This window comes from Rhinolophus sinicus, linkage group LG03 (assembly GCF_036562045.2).
Source record: "Rhinolophus sinicus isolate RSC01 linkage group LG03, ASM3656204v1, whole genome shotgun sequence".
In the NCBI taxonomy this organism is placed as follows: Eukaryota; Metazoa; Chordata; class Mammalia; order Chiroptera; family Rhinolophidae; genus Rhinolophus; species Rhinolophus sinicus.
In genome coordinates, this window is record NC_133753.1 from 45,124,424 (window position 1) to 45,145,183 (window position 20,760).

General features: G+C 36.7%; 1 protein-coding gene across 1 annotated transcript; it reads right to left on the reverse strand.

Moving 5' to 3' along the window:
- Positions 1-1,388: 1,388 nt before the first annotated feature.
- RAB11A (RAB11A, member RAS oncogene family) lies at positions 1,389-20,752 on the reverse strand. The gene is made up of 5 exons (XM_019725596.2): positions 20,566-20,752; positions 12,994-13,189; positions 12,550-12,743; positions 11,489-11,569; positions 1,389-3,152 (listed from the first exon to the last, which is right to left on the reverse strand). Exons 1-5 carry the CDS (start codon positions 20,603-20,605, stop codon positions 3,013-3,015), a joined length of 651 nt encoding a protein of 216 aa, XP_019581155.1. The 5' UTR covers positions 20,606-20,752; the 3' UTR covers positions 1,389-3,012.
- Between the last annotated feature and the right edge of the window lie 8 nt (positions 20,753-20,760).

The following is a 20,760-nucleotide window of genomic DNA, read 5'->3' on the forward strand; positions in this document are numbered from 1 at the left end:
TACCAGCACAGCCCGGGGCCAAGAGGACAAAAATCAGTCCTATTCTCTTTAGCACGAATCTGGCTGTTATGCTAACCCATTATATGACGTGGATCCTTTCATGACCTTCATTCATTTTTTTTTCCACACAGAGAATGGATGTCATGCACAGTCCTTACACAAAATTCATATATATTTTGTTTTGAAAATGTTTTCAGGCTTATGATGTTTGTGAAACATCAAGTAACCAATATCCATATTTCTCCTCTGTTAATTAAAAAAAAGGTCCACAAACTGAAACCTAACAGGCTGGGATACGTTTATACATAGCCCCACAGCCTTTGAATTATTCTGGTACTGACCAAAATTGTTTAAGTAGTAGTTTTATCTCTTTAAGGGAGATGGAAGAGATTATCACAATAGCCCAAACCACTGAGTGTTTGTATTTTGTAAATACAAGTCACTAAAGATGTTCATTTGCCCCAATGAGGAAATAAGTATGACTAGCTCTGATGAGCAATCCAAACTCTTAAGAAGTCTTCACTTTTCTGCAGAACCCTTCAGAACTTAAAAGACCTCTGGCGTAAGTCAGAGGTTTTAGAATTTAGCTAACACCCCTTCTTAGAGTTTAGCATACTCAATGCAATGGCTAAATTAGAAAACTTCTCCCTTACAAAGTAACAAGTACTATTAGAGAAAAATCAGATAGCACTTAAGAACATTTACCTGCAAGTTTAAACCAAGTCAAAATGGCTAACTGACTTTTCAGGAGAATAAATTAAAAATATATATATTCAAAGTTAAAATAACTGAAAAGCAAGGTCATGCGGCAAAACACTTCTAATAAACTGCGTTGAGCCCTAAACTATCATATTATTTTAAAACTTAATGTTTTTTACTTGAGACAGTTTTGTCTCCTCATACTATTCAGAATTAAGCCATTTGTTGAAATGCAATCAAAGCTATTTTTCTACTACTTCCGGTTTCTTGGAATGCTCCCAAAATCCAACCATGCCCAAGGCAACTTAAGTCTATACTTGGTAAAAATTCAGTTACTTTATTCATTTTCAATTCAATACTTAAGTTTCTCCTTCTCTTAAATTAAATTTTGTAAAAAGATACCAATTTTCACTAAAATAAGTAGTGATGGAGCCTCTTCCTGGGTCTGGTGACACTGTTATTATGAAAGTACTGAGATTAATTACTACCCTTATAGTTTTGGTAATACTTCTTCTAAGAAAAGCATAATTGAAATACCTGCCTAAAATCAAAGCTGAATTCACACAATGGTGCCTCCAATTCAATGTTTACTTTGTAATGCAAGGGCCTATACACTCTCATTCGTTAGAATCAAATATTCCATGGCTGCATCCAAACCACTCAAAGGGAAAATGTAATCTGACAAAGAATCGGCCCCCTATAACTGTTTATTAGAATGCAAATATATTCCAAATCAATAACTAAAAAAAAGTCAAGTTACAGAGCATGCATAAAATACAAAGTAGCGATTTACAAATAGATAATAGTATCTTCATACCAATACACTAAAATAAAGTGGCTACAGAAGCAAACCGAAAGACCGACCACAGCAATGCCTTCAGTGCGCCCCACACGTCATGAGCATCGCGAAAGACAGAAGATTAACTATGAAACATAGTAATCTATGCAAGCCCACACATACACATTTTGGGGACATTCCACCATCCTGAATAGTATCACTTCAGTTGACACAACTTTCAGAACACTGCAGAGTAAGTGCTTAATATTATCCACAAGAAAGTAAAACTAAATATTAGTGTGCACACTTCTGAATGAGAAACTAGTTGCTCTATTGATTTCAATAATGTAGTGGAAGAAAACTATTTCAGGTCTGTATAACGGCCTAAATGCATTCTATTTAAACTCAAGGTCGTAGTTCATCTTAAGTACTTAAAGAATACATGCCTTTAAGTGGTACCACTTGAGGAGAAATTAACCTCTCACTGTATTCTTTTGACATACTGAAACCTGATATTTAACTGGACTATATTCCATAATATACTGCAAAACTCAAAAATCAGCATCATTAAAATAACTACCCATGTCTGCTGGTGGATATGGTGATAAAACTAGGTTGCATTTCATTTACTGGGAGGTTTTAAGACAAAATTAACACTTCACAATTTGATACTAAGAGCATTAAACCAGTTATTGCCTAAGCAATAAAATGCCACATAAACTACTGCTGGGAAATTAGAAAACTTAAATGACTTATCATTAACTGGGGTTTCCTGATCATTCCAAGAGGCACCTCGGATGGAATTCCACCAGTGTATCCAGTTCCCAGCCTGCCGGGCAGCAATGGCTAACATATGGCCCCATAATCATACTACCCACAAACGAAAATATAGGTCTTCTGTGTTTATTAAGATAATTCTTGTCCAGAAAAAAAGTGCCTCTCGAATCAACTTTGATGCTTACAAAAATTAAAAAACAAAATTTACTAAACTACATAATCCTATTAAGGCATTTTAGAAATTGACTTCCAGAATAATGAAAAATTTTCAAGCTCTCAAAATCCTACTAGGTTTATAGGGCAATTCTTAGATTTGCGGATATACTGCACTGAGAGAAGAGTGTATGAATTACAAGCTGCTTGTTATAAGCTGCTCTGTGGCAAAATGATAGCTTATTTCTAAAGTCTTCTTAGTTTGATTTGATCAAGACCAACAGGTCTGAGCTTCAAGTGATCAAGTTCTATTATGTCCTACAGTGACAGGCTTCCATCATGAAAAGTAAACAGTAAATGAGGAATCCAAACATTCAGTTTATTAAACTAAGGCTAGTGAAGCCATAGCATGAAAAAAAGCTGCAGTCATTCGGGACAAGTGGATAATTTTATAAAGCTAAAATCAAAAGACTTAAGACATGGAAAATTTGTAAGTATGAGGAAGTAATAAAACACAAAAGTGACCACAAGAATTACAAATATATTTAAATCTCAGACCTGGGAAATGGACTATACACAGCCTTCTAGGGGAGAAGAGAAATGCCTTATATGTTCTGACAGCACTGCACCTTTGGCTTGTTTTCAGTGGTTGGTGGAACATGAATAGGAACCACATTGTTGCTTGGAGACATGTCATTTTCACGTCTGTCTGACATTTGCTTCTGGGAAACAATGCGGTATATCTCTGAGCGAAAAGAAAAAAGAAACAGCAATACTCAGGGTGAATAGACCCATCAATAGTTGACATAAAATACACTTAGAGGGAGAAGATATATTTGCAGGAAAAACTGTAAATAAACTGAACAGAGAATGCATAAATTTAAAGTTTTATTTTCAAACAGCCACTGATTAGAGTCAGCCCATTGTATTTAATTTCTCTTAGGGTAAGAGAAGAAACAAATGTTTTCAACTTCAGAGGGAAAGATTCACCAATTAAATAAATCATGGATTAAAGAGATTACATAGTTTATAGGCTTAGATCTAAATTAAACCATGAGAGTATTTTCATTCTATCCTTACCAAAAAAATCTACATACAGGGATATTGTACCACAGAAAAATAAATTTGCACTAAAAAATCTACATACAATGACACTGTACCACAGAAAAATAAAACTAAATTTGCACTATCAGGCTCATTAGGTATTTTTCTTGGCTGTGTAGGGAAAAGCACAACTTCATAAACATGCCAAAATCCCAAAGGACTCTTGGAAAAGGAGGGAAAGATAATGTTTATCAGTGCCTCCTGAATTAAAGCTAAATTATAATTAAATTATAATTAAATAATTATTCAAAACAGGCAACTTAAGATTTTATATGACACTTATCACAACTAAGAGTTTAGTATCTATCTCTTCCACTAAATGTTAAACTCTATAAGGACCAAAACTGTGTCTACCTTATTTATTGCTGTATCTCCAGCACACAGCATATAGGAGGGGTTTGACAACTAACTGCATGAATAATGTTAATTCCTCTACAGCAAGTATCTATAACACATTTTATTTGGTCTCACACTGCACTGCCTAAAAGTAGTTTCCTCTGACTAGATTACAAACTCCTTGTGAACAAAGATTATATCTTTTTTTTGTGATAAAATACTTTTATTTCTAATTTTGAAAGAATATTTTTGCTCATTTGGAAAATCTTATACCAGACTAATCATAAAACTGCAAATCTGAAACATATTATTTTTTTAAATATTTTTTTTTCAGTTACAGTTGACATTCAATATTATTAATATATTAGTTTTAGGTGTACAGCATAGTAACCAGACATTTATATAGTTTATGCAGTGATCCCCCCAGATCAGTCTGTAGTGCCCACCTGGCACTATACGTGGTTATTGCAACACTACTGACTATGTCTCTATGTTGTACTTTACATCTCAGTGACTATTTTGTAACTACCAATTTGTACTTTCTAATCCCTTCACCTTTTTCACCCAACTCCCCAACCCCCACCCCTCTGGCAACCATTAGTTTGTTCTCTGTATCTATGAGTTTGTTTCTGGTTTTTTTTGTTGTTGTTGTCGTTGTTCATTTATTTTGTTCTTTAGATTCCACATATAAGTGAGATCATATGGTATTTGTCTTTCTCAGTCTGATTTATTTCACTTAGCATACATAATGCCCTCTAGGTCCATCCATGTTTTCGCAAAGGGTAAGATTTCCTTTTTTATGGCCAAGAAATTGTATCTTACTAATCTTTGTTCTCCCAATAAAAAAAAAATATATTAAAAAATATATTTTAAAAAATACCCTCAAAAGGTAAAGGAATTCTAAAAATGGGGCAAATTGACCTGATATACCTATTATGATATACTATGAAGGATACATGTATTCCTATGAAAGACATCTATATAGCCCTGCCAAAGATGTTTAAAATGAATTTATCATGAAGAAACAACTAAATAAATTTAAAAGACACTCTATCAGACAACAGGCCAAGATGCTTCAAAGAAGTTATTTCATAAAATACATTGAAAAGATGAGGATAAGTGTTCTAGATCTGTGCTGTCCAATACAGTAGCCACCTATTTAAATTAACTAAATAAAACTTAAAAGTCAGTTCCTTAGTCCATTAGCCATATTTCAAGTACTCAATAACAACCTGTGGCCAGTGGCTACTCTATTTGATACCTCACATATAAGACAATTCCATCAATACAATGTGTGATCTCTGACCAGATCCTAGACTTAAAATGTAAAAACCAAATCTATAAAGTAGTACACATGGAGAAACCTAATACGAACTGCACGTTATATAATAGAGTATAAACACAAATTTCCTGGATGATATATGGTATTGTAATTATGCAGGAGGATGCCTTGTTCTTAGGAGAGAAAATGCTCAAGTATTTAACAGTAAAGTGCCACAATGTCTATAACTTATTTCCAAGGATTGAGCAGAGGGGAAAAAAGTATATATACACATGTGGAAATAAACCAGATGTGGCAAGTTGATGATTCTAAATAAAGGGTATAGAAATAATATATATTATTGTATTATTTCTGTAAACTTCAAAATTTTGAAAATATAAAGTCATGGGGTAAAAAAAGAAAAAGTGGACTCTTTTTTTACAAAATGCTCCAAGAACACATTACCCAAGTGCAATACGACCATTATTTGGATTCTAATCTGAACTGTAAAAAAAAAAAAAAAATGTTGAAACAGGATATTTTAACATTGTTTGACTAATAGATAAGAAATTACTGCCAATTTTTAAGTGGTTTTGTTGTTATTGGTTTAAGTCTTAATCTTCTAGATATACATCATGAAGTGTTTACAAATGAAATGCTGTAATATCTGGGATTTGTTTCAAAATACTGGGGGAGGGACTAGGTGGAGGAAAAACTGGCCATGAACTGATAGATGATAGCTACACGGGAGTTCATACTATTCTACTTTATTATGTTGGAAACTTTCCAACAAAAAGTTAAAGAAAAAGAAATGCACTAACTGAATTAATACATTTTCTCCAAATTAAAAAAACTAATTTCCCTGAAGTTGAATAACAAACTGTACTAGTCCACTGAATATGTAAACTAACAAAAATAGGGACAGCTAGTATACCTTTTCTTATGTTTTTTTTTGGGGGGGAGGAAAGGGGTGCTAAAATTTATGTTTAAGAAGGTTGACGGTGGTTCAAAGCTGAAGAACTATCAAGAGGGAAAAAAATATTACAATAAAGGCTATTAACTAGAATTTAAAAAAAAAACAAGAACAACAAAGGATATGCAGTCTTCATTTAGATTATTTTCATTGAAAAGGGATGAGACTGGAGAATGTGTGGAGGGTAAAGAGAAAGACAGTCATTCAATCAGGCTGGTGGCTAAGGAATGAAGATAACCATCAAATTACTGTAAAACTATACCATTCATCCTTTATTCTTCATGTTTTCTCTCTAATCCCAAACTGAATGGCTCTTCTTTTTCAAGTGCAAGTGACTAAATGTGACCCTCTATAAATTTTAACTTCTCTACAAGTTGTTTTGAACACTAGGTTAAGGGGAACGAAAGCAGAAAATATTTTGCAGCTTCTTACATGAAAAGCAAATAATGGAAGAGAGGAAAAGGCAGAGTTCTTGGAGAACATAGAAAGTTAAATAATTAAAGAGATCTCATTCCTAAGCAAGAAATTTGAGCAGTGTTGTGTAACTGTCTAAAAGTACAACGTACTGTTTTGTAGAAATGGATAACTGCTATATTTGCTCCAGTCACCAAAAAAGATGTCTGCTAATAAAAATGATAACCAAGCAATAAACAAAAAAGGAAACTGTTGGTGAGGAAATTAAGAGAAAATTTTTCTTTCGGGTAGAATGGGCACTAAGAGTCTACACAACTAATTTACTTAATGTCTCTGTGGTCAGATGTGTCACTTAAAAACCACACTTTGATAAGAAAATAGGAAGCAGGTACCTTTCTAGCTGGTATCTAATTTAAAGAAGGTTATTTAAGTGGGGGGAAGGGAACAGGAAAAGTAACTTGCTAAACCAGATGCAAATATTTTCCTCTTTCAAGGGCATGTTCTCCTTCAGAACCAAATATATACGATAGGCCAATTCCTGTGCAGTCCCTTTACAAGCTGTCCAAACAACAGGTAAGGTTAGAAAGCAAAGGAATTGTTTTATTGTTCTTATAATCAGGATCTCTTATAGATCTAAATATAAAGTAAAACGTTAATATACGATAGCTTTAAATACAACCAGGTAAAGTTAAATAAAAAAGACATATATGCCTATTTCTACTCTAATGGAAGTATGGATCAAGCTGCCAAAACAAAAAAATTCTAAGGAAGTTAAATGCAACTGTTCCAAATTGGAGAACAAAGACAGATAAAATTGTTCAGTGCCTCCAAAAATTCGAAAATAGCAGTGGCCTGAGTTATTCTACTATAGCCTAGGTCAGAATTTTTTAAGTCTTCTTCAAACCCACTGATCTCCATATAAGTTTCTAAAAGATAAAAAAAAATGCTGATTTGATACACTGACAAGTATCTAAAAGGTTGCCATATGTCAAGAGCAAAGCAACTACACCTAACTGAGATTCTCACTACTCTAGCAAAATTACAGTAGTCCCACCCCCTTATCTTCAGGGCAAACGTTCTAAAAACCCCAGTGAATGCCTGAAACCTCAGAGAGTACTGAATCCTGTATATTTTTTCCTATACATACAAACCTTTTCACTAAACGGAGGAAGTACTTTATGGCCTCTCTTTGGCATATCTGAATTGCCAGCACAACTACTCTTGCGCTTTGGGGCCATTATTAAGTAAAAGAAGGGTTACTTAAACAAGCACTGCTATATAGTTGATCTGAAAACCAAGAGGACTACAAAGTGACTAACGGATAGGCCAGCACATACTGCAGGAAACGCAGGACAAAGGGATGAGTCAGGTCCTGGAAAGGATGGAGCTGGGCAGTGCGAGATTTCATCCCACTGCTCAGAATGGCGCGCAATTTAAAACTTATGAGTTGTTTATTTCTGAAATTTAATATTTTCAGACGACAGTTGACTGCAGGTAATTAAAACCACAGAAAGTGAAACCTCACATAAGGGGTGAGACTACTACTATAATGCCCGGAAACTCTCACCCACTTTTAAGAGTCAATATGCTAAGTGAATTACAATTCTTTCAACCACAAAAGAATTTTGTCTTTATACTAATAAGATGGCTTGGACGTATTAATTACACTGAGAAACTTGTCACATATCACCTTAGCCAAGTGATCAGAGTTAACATTACCAGTAATGAATAAAACAAACCAATATCATGAGCCTCCCTGTCTGATGCACTGAGAACACATTTGTGGTGTTCCTGCTGAAATAACCTGAATTTCATCATGAGGAAACATCAGACAAACCCAAACTGAGGGACACCACAAAATAACTGACGGTATCTTTCACAAATGTCAATAAACAAAAGAAACAAAAGACTAGCAAACCGCTCCAGATTAGAGGAAACTAAGATACAACAGCTACGGAAACGCGATGCATGATCTGATTCCAGACTTTCTTTTGCTAAATAAAGACATAATTGGAACAAATGGCAAAATCTGAATAAGGTCTATAGCTGTAAACAAAGATGTTTAGAGTTATTATCTAACTCTCTGATTTTGATAATTATACTATGGTTATGAAAGAGCATGTCCTTATTTTTAGAAAATACACAATAAAAAGTACTTAGGTATAAGGGGTGGCACATCCTTTGAAATAACACAGAAAAAACATGTATATATTAAGAGAGGAAGAGAAAAGAAGAAATCAGATACGGTAAAATGTCAACATTTGGGAAATATGGGTGAAGGGCATTTGAAAATTCTTTGCACTATTACTGTAATTTATTTAAAGCAGACATTGTCAAAATTCAAAGTTAAAAGAAAAAGTAATAGATTATGGGAAGCATGGATTGAAAACATTCTTTAATGAACTTGAGGATGAAAGAAAATTAACTGCACTGAAATGCAGAGGCTGCACGATCAGTCAGGCTAATGTACTAGCTCCACGTAATCACCTCGAAAAAATACCATCAGCAAAATAACGTCATGGAGTTACTGTCAAATTCATGGATATCAAATATGCCATGGGTTTATTCTAAAACAAGCAACACATTAACTTTGGAGTAATAATGTACATAAATTTTCCAATACATAACTTTGCATCTTAAAAATTAAAAAGCTATTTTTTCTTATAGCAACATCAAAATACAATGTAAATGCTCCCTTAATACTATTAACATTTGAGGTACAATTAAGCATGAGATTATTGTTCTCTTTTCTGTTTTGTCTATGCATTAATACTCCCACTGGTATAAAGAGGTTTAGAACAAACATCCTAACACTTGCAAAACAGCACAGATGTCTGCTGCCATACGCAGTGATCTCTGTACAGATCAACACTGAGATTTATGCGGGAAGCTGAGGAAACAGTGAATAGAGAGACATGAAGTGTAATAAGTAAAGATCAAGTCGTTTGTTTTCAAGCAACATTAGTCAAGCAATAAAAAAAGTTTAATCTACAGAGAATTATAAGAAAAATAGCCAGATGTTCTTTAAGGACAAAACAGTTCAATTTTAAGTATATATATATCACTGCTTATTGATTAGTTCATTAGTTCACTTAGTATTAGAATAAATGGGCTAGAAATGGAGATCAGAACAGATGAACTAGAAATTACAGCAGAGGATATTTAATGGGACACAAAAAACATCCCAACAAGGACCGACTAAAGTTTTTCAAGTGAGGTTTTCAGAAGCCTTAAGAGACTCAGACCTTCAAGATTACGCACTCATTTTAAGATACTATGAATCTGAGGATCAGTGACCTTAGATACACAGAAAGTGGCAGCAAAGTGATTAAAAAGTGAAAGCATACCAGCACTCCTGGTTCTAAATTTATACTCTACATATTGACTAAAGAATCCACACTAAGTGTTTACAAAGAACTTAAAAATACCAGATTTGAAGACATACTACATATTTAATCAAATCTTGCTTCCTTGAAACAATCTGCAATGAAACTTGACATAGAGAAGATTCTAAAGAAAAGCTACTGTGTTCCAGACTATTTATCCAACCCCAGCACCAGTTCTTTTAGTTACTATTCTGGTTAACAGAAAAGAATTCTAATAAAACAGGCATGCAAATCACCAATATCTAGTTTAGTTTTAATCAGTTATTTTTGCTCATGCCTTAACTGCTACTTAACTACTAATTTATCAACTGTTCACTATGTACCAGCGATAGCTAAGTATTTTACATGTATGAACTCATACACTTATTTTTGGAGCCTAAAGTAGATGTCTCAGTGACAGACAATTCTTTCCTATGAGTTACACAGACAAAAAACTTGAAGTAACAACGTAACAGTCAAGTCAAATCATATGACAAGGTATTTATAAATACAGACCCTCTCCAAAAAGAACATAACAGGACTCCCTAAAACATATTTAAATTTTACAAAGAAATTAAGGCTTAAAAAGGTTAAGTAACAACTAAGATTATAGAGCCAATAAGTAGAAGTGCCAGGAAAGAAACCAAGTCAGGCTTCTAAGTTCATGTTCTTAAATCCTACGTTTATTCCCTACATTTTTATAGTAGAATAAGACATTTAAAGGTTAAAATCTGTTCACCTTTACTACAAGTGCTGCATACAAAGAAAAAATCAGAATCTTGTTATAATTGGAAACTCACTTATTTAACCATTTCTCCATATAGACTTTTTAGAACACCACATAAGACTGTACTATGTATTAAAACTGGTGAGTTCTTAAAAGTAATACACAATTTTAAAGTACTTAAAACAATCTATCAAAGTACTTAGTAGAGAATTAAGATGAAATTTACTGATAAACTTGTTATTCTAATAAAGTCAAGGTAACTATGAGTTAACACAAATAAAACGCTTTCTTATCCCTGAGGTTGACCTGGTCCGTACAGCCACATTCCAAAACAGCATGAACTTTGTTCCTTTCCCACTATTTAGTTAAAACTTTTCTATATGCAATCACTGGCTGATTTTCTCCACAGGTGACACCTTGCTTCTACAGTGTATCATGGGAGAATTTTACTTTTTGTTTTTTCATTTAAATTTTTAAGAATATATTTTTTCCCTAGCTGATTCTCTAACCAATCAGAATGAAGAACACCTTTTCTTTACTGAATTTCAATAGGGCACTTTTATCTTTCCATAGCCAGGATTTCAATCTTTATCTAAGAAACTATATTTAAGCATTACTTTGTATTTGTGACCATGAATTATGGAATACATGGCCTGAAATATCAGAAGTGAGTGCACAAATTTCAAAGTATTTTTCACACTATAAACCAGATGAATTAGATGATTAAAGCTCAGCAAGCAAGGGTTGTAACTGATTTTGCACTCTAAACAACTCTTGCTATAGTAGCTCTCAAATGATAGTCATTCTCAGATATAAGATTTGGTTTCCCAAAAAATTTGTTTAAATTACCTTCCTAAAACTTCCAATTCCCACTGGTATAATCTGAAAATGCAAGTCTTACCTGTCAGAATTGTCTGAAAAGCAGCTTCTACATTTGTAGAATCTAAAGCAGATGTCTCAATGAATGACAAACCATTCTTTTCTGTGGGGAGACACAAAAACTTCAGTCTTGTCCAATTTTAATACAAGGGATATGATACACTCAAGCCTTTGGAAAGGAAAATAAAACACTGCTAAGACCTAAGACCTCCCCAACTTCTTGACTGATAAGAGTACCATTCTATTTACACTTTAGTAGATTAAAAATAACCATGAAAAATTTTTATTGGCTTCTTCATTAAAATAAATATTTGTTACAACTAAATACTATCACCAGAATGAATGACACTACTCAAAATATAGTGAATTTATCGAATACCCAGTTATTTGCATCCCTTACTGTCCTTTTCTCCCCATCAACCACATAGCTACGGTATGAATGCGGATGGGTATATGATTCACTTAGAATTCTGTAGCTATATTGTTTGAAACATGGTTCTTGACTGGAAAACTTAAAAAACTGTTATAGAAAATGGTACAATACTAGTGGAAGGTCACACACCACCTTCACTAGCCAAGAATGCACAATATTGCCTTCGGGTAGGCTGCCTCTAACAAAACAGGGGCAAGAGACAGGCAGACTCTCTGTAAAGCTAAAGAAGTTTTAACTCCTAAGCAGCTACATGCCTGTTTGTCCTTGACGCTCCCTGGCCACCACTTTTCAGACCCACATAGAGCAACCTTGGCAAAACACAGAGACATAATGGATAAAGACATGGGGAACACAGAATAAATAGATTTCATCTAACCTTTCCAGGGAGAGAAAAGATGACGGTCTTTACATTCAATTTTTGGCAGCAAAAACTCAAAATACTGTAGTGTTTTAATGACCCAAAGTTAAGCAAAAGAGCCATACAGTCATCACACACTTTCAAAACAACAAGGCTTCCAGAGCATTCATTCAGGTTTACCTTTTCAAAATTACTGTAACTGATTACCTCACTGGAAGGATTATCAAAACTGCAAGATACACCAGCAAGAAATACAGAGTCACTGTAACATCATGGAATTCATATCACTAACCTGCAAAAGCTCTTGCTTCATCTGTAGGAACTGCCCTGAGATGACGCAAATCACTCTTATTGCCCACAAGCATTATAACAATGTTACTATCAGCATGATCTCTCAGTTCTTTCAGCCATCGCTCTACATTTTCATATGTGAGATGTTTAGCAATGTCATAAACCAGTAAGGCACCTACAGCTCCACGATAGTATCTGAAAACAGAAACATGTACTTAACTATCAGAAAACAACCACAAAATGGAAGGGAACACCAGGAAGAACGAAATATATGGGTTATATATATTTTAAAACACACTTATAAATTTCAAAATCCTAATATTGGAATTCTTAAAAGGAAAAAAAAGTACCTTTTCCATTACCAAAACTCAGCTAATTCACTCAATGGCAGCCAAGTCACTTGATGGCGGCCTATTCCACAGAACTTAAGAACTGTAAGACTTACGCTGATGTTATAGCTCGGTATCGTTCTTGCCCCGCTGTGTCCCATATCTGTGCCTTTATTGTTTTCCCATCAACCTGGATGCTTCTTGTTGCAAACTCTACTCCAATGGTGCTCTTGCTTTCGAGATTAAACTCATTTCGAGTAAATCGAGACAGGAGATTACTCTTTCCAACACCAGAATCCCCGATAAGGACAACTGAAAAGACAAAGAACTTTATGTCAGATGAATGAGGCAAACACATTTAGAATATCAGCATGCGTTAAAGCAAAAAACAAACAAACAAACAAACAAACAAACAAACAAAAAAATGATAGGGCATCTGATTTTTTAAAAGGAATGGGGTAGGGGTGAATTGAATAGCCCAGGTTCTCCACCTGCTAGCAACAGATAAAACCAATTTATTCTGTTAATCTTTTTCTACCCGCATAATGACTTCCACACATCATCTGTTTAGCACAGATACAGTATCCCATCTTACACATGCCAAAGTCTACTACCGTGTTTCCCCGAAAACAAAACCTAACCGGAAAATAAGCCCTAGCATGATTTTTCAGGATGACATCCCCTGAACATAAGCCCTAATGCGTCTTTTGGAGCAAAACTTAATATAAGACCCGGTCTTATTTTCAGGAAAACACGGTAGGCCTGATGACACGCTAATGCATTAACTAACCATCAACACTATACCAATCTTATTACCTCAGAAGGTAATAACTTGAAAGATAAATCCTAAACTAAATGAACAATTTGTGATATTAAAATGTATCAGAGTCACATGAAAGCAACAAAGGATGGTAGTGGGTGGTGAGGAGAGAAAGAATACTATGTTCTACTTAGTTTCACCAGAGTGTACAACACCTCACACTTTGGTGTGACCAAATACTGGGTGTAACCTCAGGACTTACACCTAGCCAAAAATGAAACACATTTAACACAAGACATCAGGTTTATAAACTTTGCCACCCAGATCACAGAAACTACAATGACCCTTTAATAGACACATTTATCAGACTGGCAAGAAACCAGAGACCCCTCCAAAAACAAACACCCGATTAAATTTAATAAGGGCCATAGGAAGCTGACTAGTAAATCTGACTTACTCTGAGTCAAGACCAAAGCAAGGTGGGCATACACTTTCACTTATGACTTCATGAAATTTTTTTTTAAACAGGTTCTGATTAGATGAATTTATTTCTTACTATTACTATAGGAGGCAGTTTATTTACTAAGTAAATATATGGAGATCTTTTACATCGAAGGCAATACTATACTTAAGAGTTTCAAAAACAATAGGGAAATAGGCAGTTATATTAAAGCGTTTCTATCTACATTTAAAGAACAAAATGAATTCACAGATTTACAGAAGCTGAGAGCTCAACAACACTTTTTTCCTTTGTAGAAAATTTTATAAACATTAATAAAAAATATTATACTCATTCCTACTGTTGACTACTAATGCTTTTTCTTCTCATTAGCTAATCGATTTAGACACCAGGACTAGAAAATCAAACATCCAAAAATGACACCAAGGAATTAAAACCAAACCCTACTAAACAGATTGGGATTTGGTGGAGGTGGAGAGGGGGGTAAAAACTGTGAGAGCTCACTGCATTCTGGTCAGAGGGCAAAGAGAATCCATTACGTATTCCTTCCTTGCCACAAGAGCAATATAAGCTGGCCTCTGGACAGTCTTGGAGGGAGTGTATTATCAAATGCATATCTTTTTGGCTTCCTCTATCAGCTGATTCAGCAAGAAATCATCCAGGCGGTAGTGATTCCATGTAGCACAAGGAGTCATTTCTAGCTATATAGTCAGAGGTGTCAGTGGTATTGCGGCAAACACAGATATTATAATGAATACTTTAATTTGGATACCAGGGAAGAAGACGTTATGGTTATAAAAGTAACGTACAAAAACAATGCACTTCCAATTTTACAGGAAGGTTGGTGGATATGTTCATTTCCAAAGTCCACCATTCTGGACGTGAGGTTAAATCTCAGTTTCAGCAATAGTCTACCCTATTAATAGGATACTCACTATTGTTTCTTAGTGCAAGAGGCTGGATGTTCTGTAGAGGAAACCTCCCTGGAATCATTTCTGGCCCCACACTAGCACTGAGATATAAAAGCCTCACTTTAAGAGGGAATAGGAAAGGAAAAAAACAAAATGTTGAACGTTTCTACTTATAGGCACTCAGATATCAATCTACTGATTCAGGAACCAGTCACTTTGGTTAAAGCCAGAAAATAAGACATCTAGAATGATGACAACTTTGGAAAATAAACTCAAAGAACACCCTCCCACAAAAACTCTGCAAACTTTCAAGTTTTTGGTTTCCTCCCTTTCAATCTCCACTATAACTAACGATTATGTTCATTGCCTCCCCATCCTCAAATCTTTAAGCCATCATAATGTAAGTTAGGGAGGGTATTTTCCCCCTCAACATAACCAATTAGATTTAACATTATAAAAAATAGCACCTTTATCTGAAAATAATTCAAGACTCATGTATGCTTTATACCAGGGGTGTCCAAACTTTTTTCAACGTTTTTCACCAAGGGCCATATGCGATAAAATACACAAACAGCCGGGCCACTCACTCGAGGTCAAGTACGTATTGCCTCACCTGGTTTATTTAAGTAAACTAAATATATTTTTGGAATTTGCTGAGGGCTAATTAACAATGGATCATGGGCCGCAGTTGGCCGCGGGCTGCAGTTTGGACACCCCTGCTTTATACAGTATAAATGTCATCTCAACTAGACATGGACAAGATTGTCAGAATTAAGACTAACAACTTCTTAAAGGATTATATCTTATATGGCAACAGAAGATATCGGTTCTTTAAGAACCAATATCTAAGATACTAAGATACTGAGAAATGACACAATAAGGAAAGCTGCTTCTATTCAGTTACCAAATGAGAAACCAAACCAAGAAGTAAACATTTAGGCTAAAGAAATAAACTAGAATAGATTAAATTACCTAAGTAACAGAAGAAAATTTACTGGCTCTAATTTAAAAAAACAAACCAAAACATGGTGGCCCAGTTCAATGCAGCGGATGACACTGATATGACGTGCCCTGCCCACCAACTGGTGATGGAAGGTTACAAGTGGCACTTCAATGACCCTGTGCTCACTGTGTAGTTTGCACCCAACTACTGCTACCAGTGAGCTGCCTGGGCCAGAAGGTCCCGATGGGGGTGGGGATCAAGGCTGACACACTCTTTAATTGCCACCCTCCAACTTCCAGTTGTGGGAATGTGGCAGCCATCTTGGCGCGAGACGAACATATCCAGAAAGATTTGATCATCTTCGAGGCTGCTCCCCAAGAGACATAGGGCATCCCCTCCAAAAAGCCCATAGCTGACTACTTTCTGTGCACCCCTTCGGCCCCTGCCCCCCTCCAGCTCCTCTGGCCCTTGGACCACTGTGACTGCCCACTTCTTCAGGCAGAGGCTGGGCAAGGGGACGCTGTTCTCAGCACCGCTCTCCCCCCAAAGAGGGCATTTCAAGGGTGAGGACTTTCTCTGGAGAGGCTCAGAGCTCAGCAACATGCTCCTCTTCTCCTTTCTCCCCACTTGAACCATCAAGTTTCCAATAATTTTTGTTTTTTTTTCCTTTTTGTTTGTTTTTACATAAAAAATTTTTGAGAGAAAAAATTCTAATAGAAAATGGTGAAAAAAAAGTTCATGGACTCAAACTTAGTTTCTAATAAAATAACTTCTCTCATTAAGATGACGATATTTAATTGCTTTTTAAAAATGTGCCAAACTATATGATCACATCTATAGTTCAAGAATGGAATTTGCGGTGACTTTCCTGTTTTCCATAACTAGTTATTTTAGGTTAAAAGTACTTAAACATTTTATAACTACAGCCAACTATGTAATGTGTATACATACACACATGCGCAACAGCATCTATATATGAAAGAGCTACAGCATTTCTAAAATAACCTGATAATATTTATGACCACTTGGTTAACATCTGCTGAATTTCAAGTATCTCTAATACCTAATATGAAATTTGATTCAATATATATCAAATATTAGACTCCTAAATGCCATAAAAACAGAATATACATATTAATTATCCATTATTTAATTAAAATTCCCACCTCTTTAGCCACATTACTTTTACACACTCTCTCCCAAGCTAATACACCAGACTAAAATTTAATTCAACAAATCAATCATAGCACATCTGACCTACTACAAGTTATCACCTGAAGGAATAACTGATAATTTCCATACTATTTTAAATAAACAAACTTAGAAATATGTCTACTCTTTCAACTATATTCATAGTCCAATTTCACCAAAAGAATTGTTAAAATAAAATGCATTCAATAAGGCTTAAGTCTAGACATGTTTTTCCGGATTCAGCAGAATCTGAGTTGCTCAACCAAAAGTTGTGAAAGAAAACCTAGCAAGATGCAAGACAGCAAAGTTCCTATGATCATTTCCACTGACAATCAGCTGATGGCTAATTACTACCGACCTTCAATGAGATTAAAAAGAAAGTGGTATAGACAATATATCCGGATATTTTCAGAAAATGTGACTTTGATTGGATTGGTGTCTACCACAGTATTTGTAAATAGGAACTATGATTGATGTTTGTTTCACGTCTGTGTCCCACAGGGTCTTAACCACACTGTGGGTAAATACTTGTAGAATTAAAGTGCTTAAAGATAAAAAGTCAAGTTTTTTAAAATACAATTAACTCCTACCCCCCGAAGTCTCAATATTCAGCTTAACTAAAGGTTCATGTTCAAGAACAAATACATCATTTAGAATAACTGTCCTGCTCTCCCTATATTACATTTCCATTTGGACCACTCCATCTTATATGAATCAAAATATCCCTTCATTTTCAACTGGTTAGTTACGAACTACAAATTCCCTCAACTATTAACTCTGCTAGATAAGCCTTCCTCCAAGTAGAGCTGCAGCTCATCTCAGTAAATAAATCTCTGTTGAATGAAATCATTTTAAAATAAAATTATTATTGCTTCATTTTTGTTTAATTTTAAATTATAATTGCATAAAGAAATTGGCTAAATAATCAGCACTAAAGTTAAAAAAAAAAAAAGTGACACATCCTGTTAAGAGCTATAAAAAAGTGGAAGAAATCCTTCTCAGCGAATTTTTAAACACCCTACCTTAAACAGGAAAATGTACAACAAAATGAAACCAATAACCCATGGAAATATAAACTACTTTAGAAGTTCCTAGTTTTAAGTTTCTTAATATTTAAATGCTCTTATAAAGGTTCATAGTTAAAAATAACTGACATGAACCACAGTAACTTCTTTCACATTATTACCATTTATAGAGTATTCACAAAAGTTAAAATTTTGCTGCCAGTCTCGTTTCATTCTCACAACAGTCCTGAGAGGTATGTATTGTTTTCTTTTCATAGATGAGGGAACTGAGGCTCAAGAAAGTTAACTTTCTCAAGGTTACCAAGCAAATTTAAGACCTGAGTCAGGATTTGAATCCAGGCCTGTGTGATTCCAAAGCCCTGTGCTCTCATTGTTAGATAGTCTAATCCCAAAATTAAGTTAAAATTCCTTAAGCCAATCCAGGATCTCATTACTAGTGAAAAAAATAAATGGCTTCTATAAGCAATATTTAAGCTCCCAACCAAACAGGAGAAATACTGATAGTCTCTTGTTCTAATTACTTCAAAGGCAGCTAGCGGCCGACTGCTACTGTACCTCATTTAAAAAAAAAAAATTCTCCCTTTAATGGCTAAACCCCAGTCTCCAGGGTCTCACTTAAGTAACTTCACCAGACCTCAGATGATTTCACAAACAGTATGTAAACTAATGCACGTTTCCTTTTTGTATTTGTAAAATGCATTAAGTACCCTCTTCTCTGTAAAGGACTTTCTATGGGGAAAGGGGGGAGGATACTGAAGGTACTCACAATATGTAATAGAATTTTCTGGCCCAGAGAAGTAAGTGGTGGTAAGAATATATCATCAGCTAGATTGTCAAGATTTGCGAAGTATTGGTAAAGCAAAGAAATGTTACCGCCTTCGTTTAGTCATTCTGAACACCCAATGGCAAAGTCAGAACTGTCACCATGCTTAACACTCTTTTTAAACTCCACCCTCCACTGTAAAGCTTTAAAGCAATGGCTTCTTCCTCCCTGGTAATGATCTTTGTTCAGTATACCACTGATGGCTGCCCTCCTAATTCAGTAGCAAAGAAAGAGCATCAGAGTGAGAGCGCATTCACCGAACAAAAAAGCTTTTAGTGCACTCTTTTCTTCATGGAAAACTGTACCCTTTATCTGTTGATTAAAACACACACACACACACACACACACACACACACACACACACAAAACTATTTGGATTCTTTCCGGACTGCCCAATAAGCAATTCTTTCTATCCAGTCCCCACCCTCCAATAGGTTTTACTCAAGGGCACTACGATTCTCTCTTATGAGAAACATTTAATTTCACCAAAGAGCACACAACCCCCGCCCCCAAACACCTTTTGAGAAAGGTATGGAGCCAACTAGGACACTTCCCTTCTGGTTCAAAAAACACTGAAAGGCTGGACCCTCCCAGTATTGCTGCAGGAAGCAATCAGTCCAGAATGATAAAACGAGCTCGTATTTGTGCAGCGCACGGCCTTTCCTGCTCAGGAACTGGGCCTTCAGGTCTGGCAAGGATAACAGCCACCACCCATCCGCAACCCCTTCCCGCGAGCAGAGTCAGGAGTTACCCCGGGCCGGTTGGCGCCGGGTAGGGAGGGTAGGAGAAAAAAAGGTTAGGAAGGAAATCACATCACTCTGCCGGGTCACTGCGACAAGTGCGTGCGTGGGTCACTGACAATCCCACTGGCCCTACTCCCCACCCGTGGGGTCGCACGGGAGCTGTGGGAGAGCTCTGAACTATTTGGGGAGGGAAGGCAGAGAAAGAGCTGCCAATCCCCGGGGCAGAACTGTGGGACGGGTGGGGGCCCCTGGGCCGCTCAGATTTTCACGAGGGCCTAGCCCCGGGATGGAAGAAGATGGCCAGGAGAGCCGCGGGTCCGAGGGGAGGGGGGCTAGGCAGAGGGGAAGGGGGGGGATAAGAAGACCTGTAGTGGGAGTCTGTGCCGAGGGCAAGATGAGGAGCCACGGAAGGGCTGGTCAAAGCGGTTCAGGAAGGGGAGTGAGTCCAGCAGGGTGGACACCGAGGGGGAGGGGGCGCCAAATCGGAATGATACATGGTGGGAGGGGTGACCCCTTTGAAGCGGCCCTAGAACCCGGGAAAGGAAGACGATGTGGGAGATGGGAGCCAGCCGAGAGAAGGACACACGGTGAGGGGCTATGAGGCCAGCGAAGGCCTTTGGGGAGGTCCCTCAAAGATCGGTGTGTGGCGACGACTCCCTGTCTGAAGGGAGGAAAAGGGGCTGAGCCGCGAGACCGCGGAACGAACTGCACCGAGAGGGAAGGGCTAAGGAAGGCCGATTTCACGCAGGGGTAGCCCCCACGCGGGTCTCCCGGGAGTGTCTCGGGCCCCCGAACGGGACTCGGTGGAGAGTAGCAGAGCCCATGACCTCACCTTTGAAGAGGTAGTCGTACTCGTCGTCGCGGGTGCCCATTGCGCGGCCGAGGAGCGAAGGGGCGGGAGCAGCAGCGGTATCGGTGGGACTAGGGGGCGTCGCTGCAGGGGTAACCCGAGCGCGGATCTTCTGCTGCCTGACCGGGTGAAGAACCCCTCCCTGCTGCTACGCCACTTCCGGCGGGCCCCAGCCCC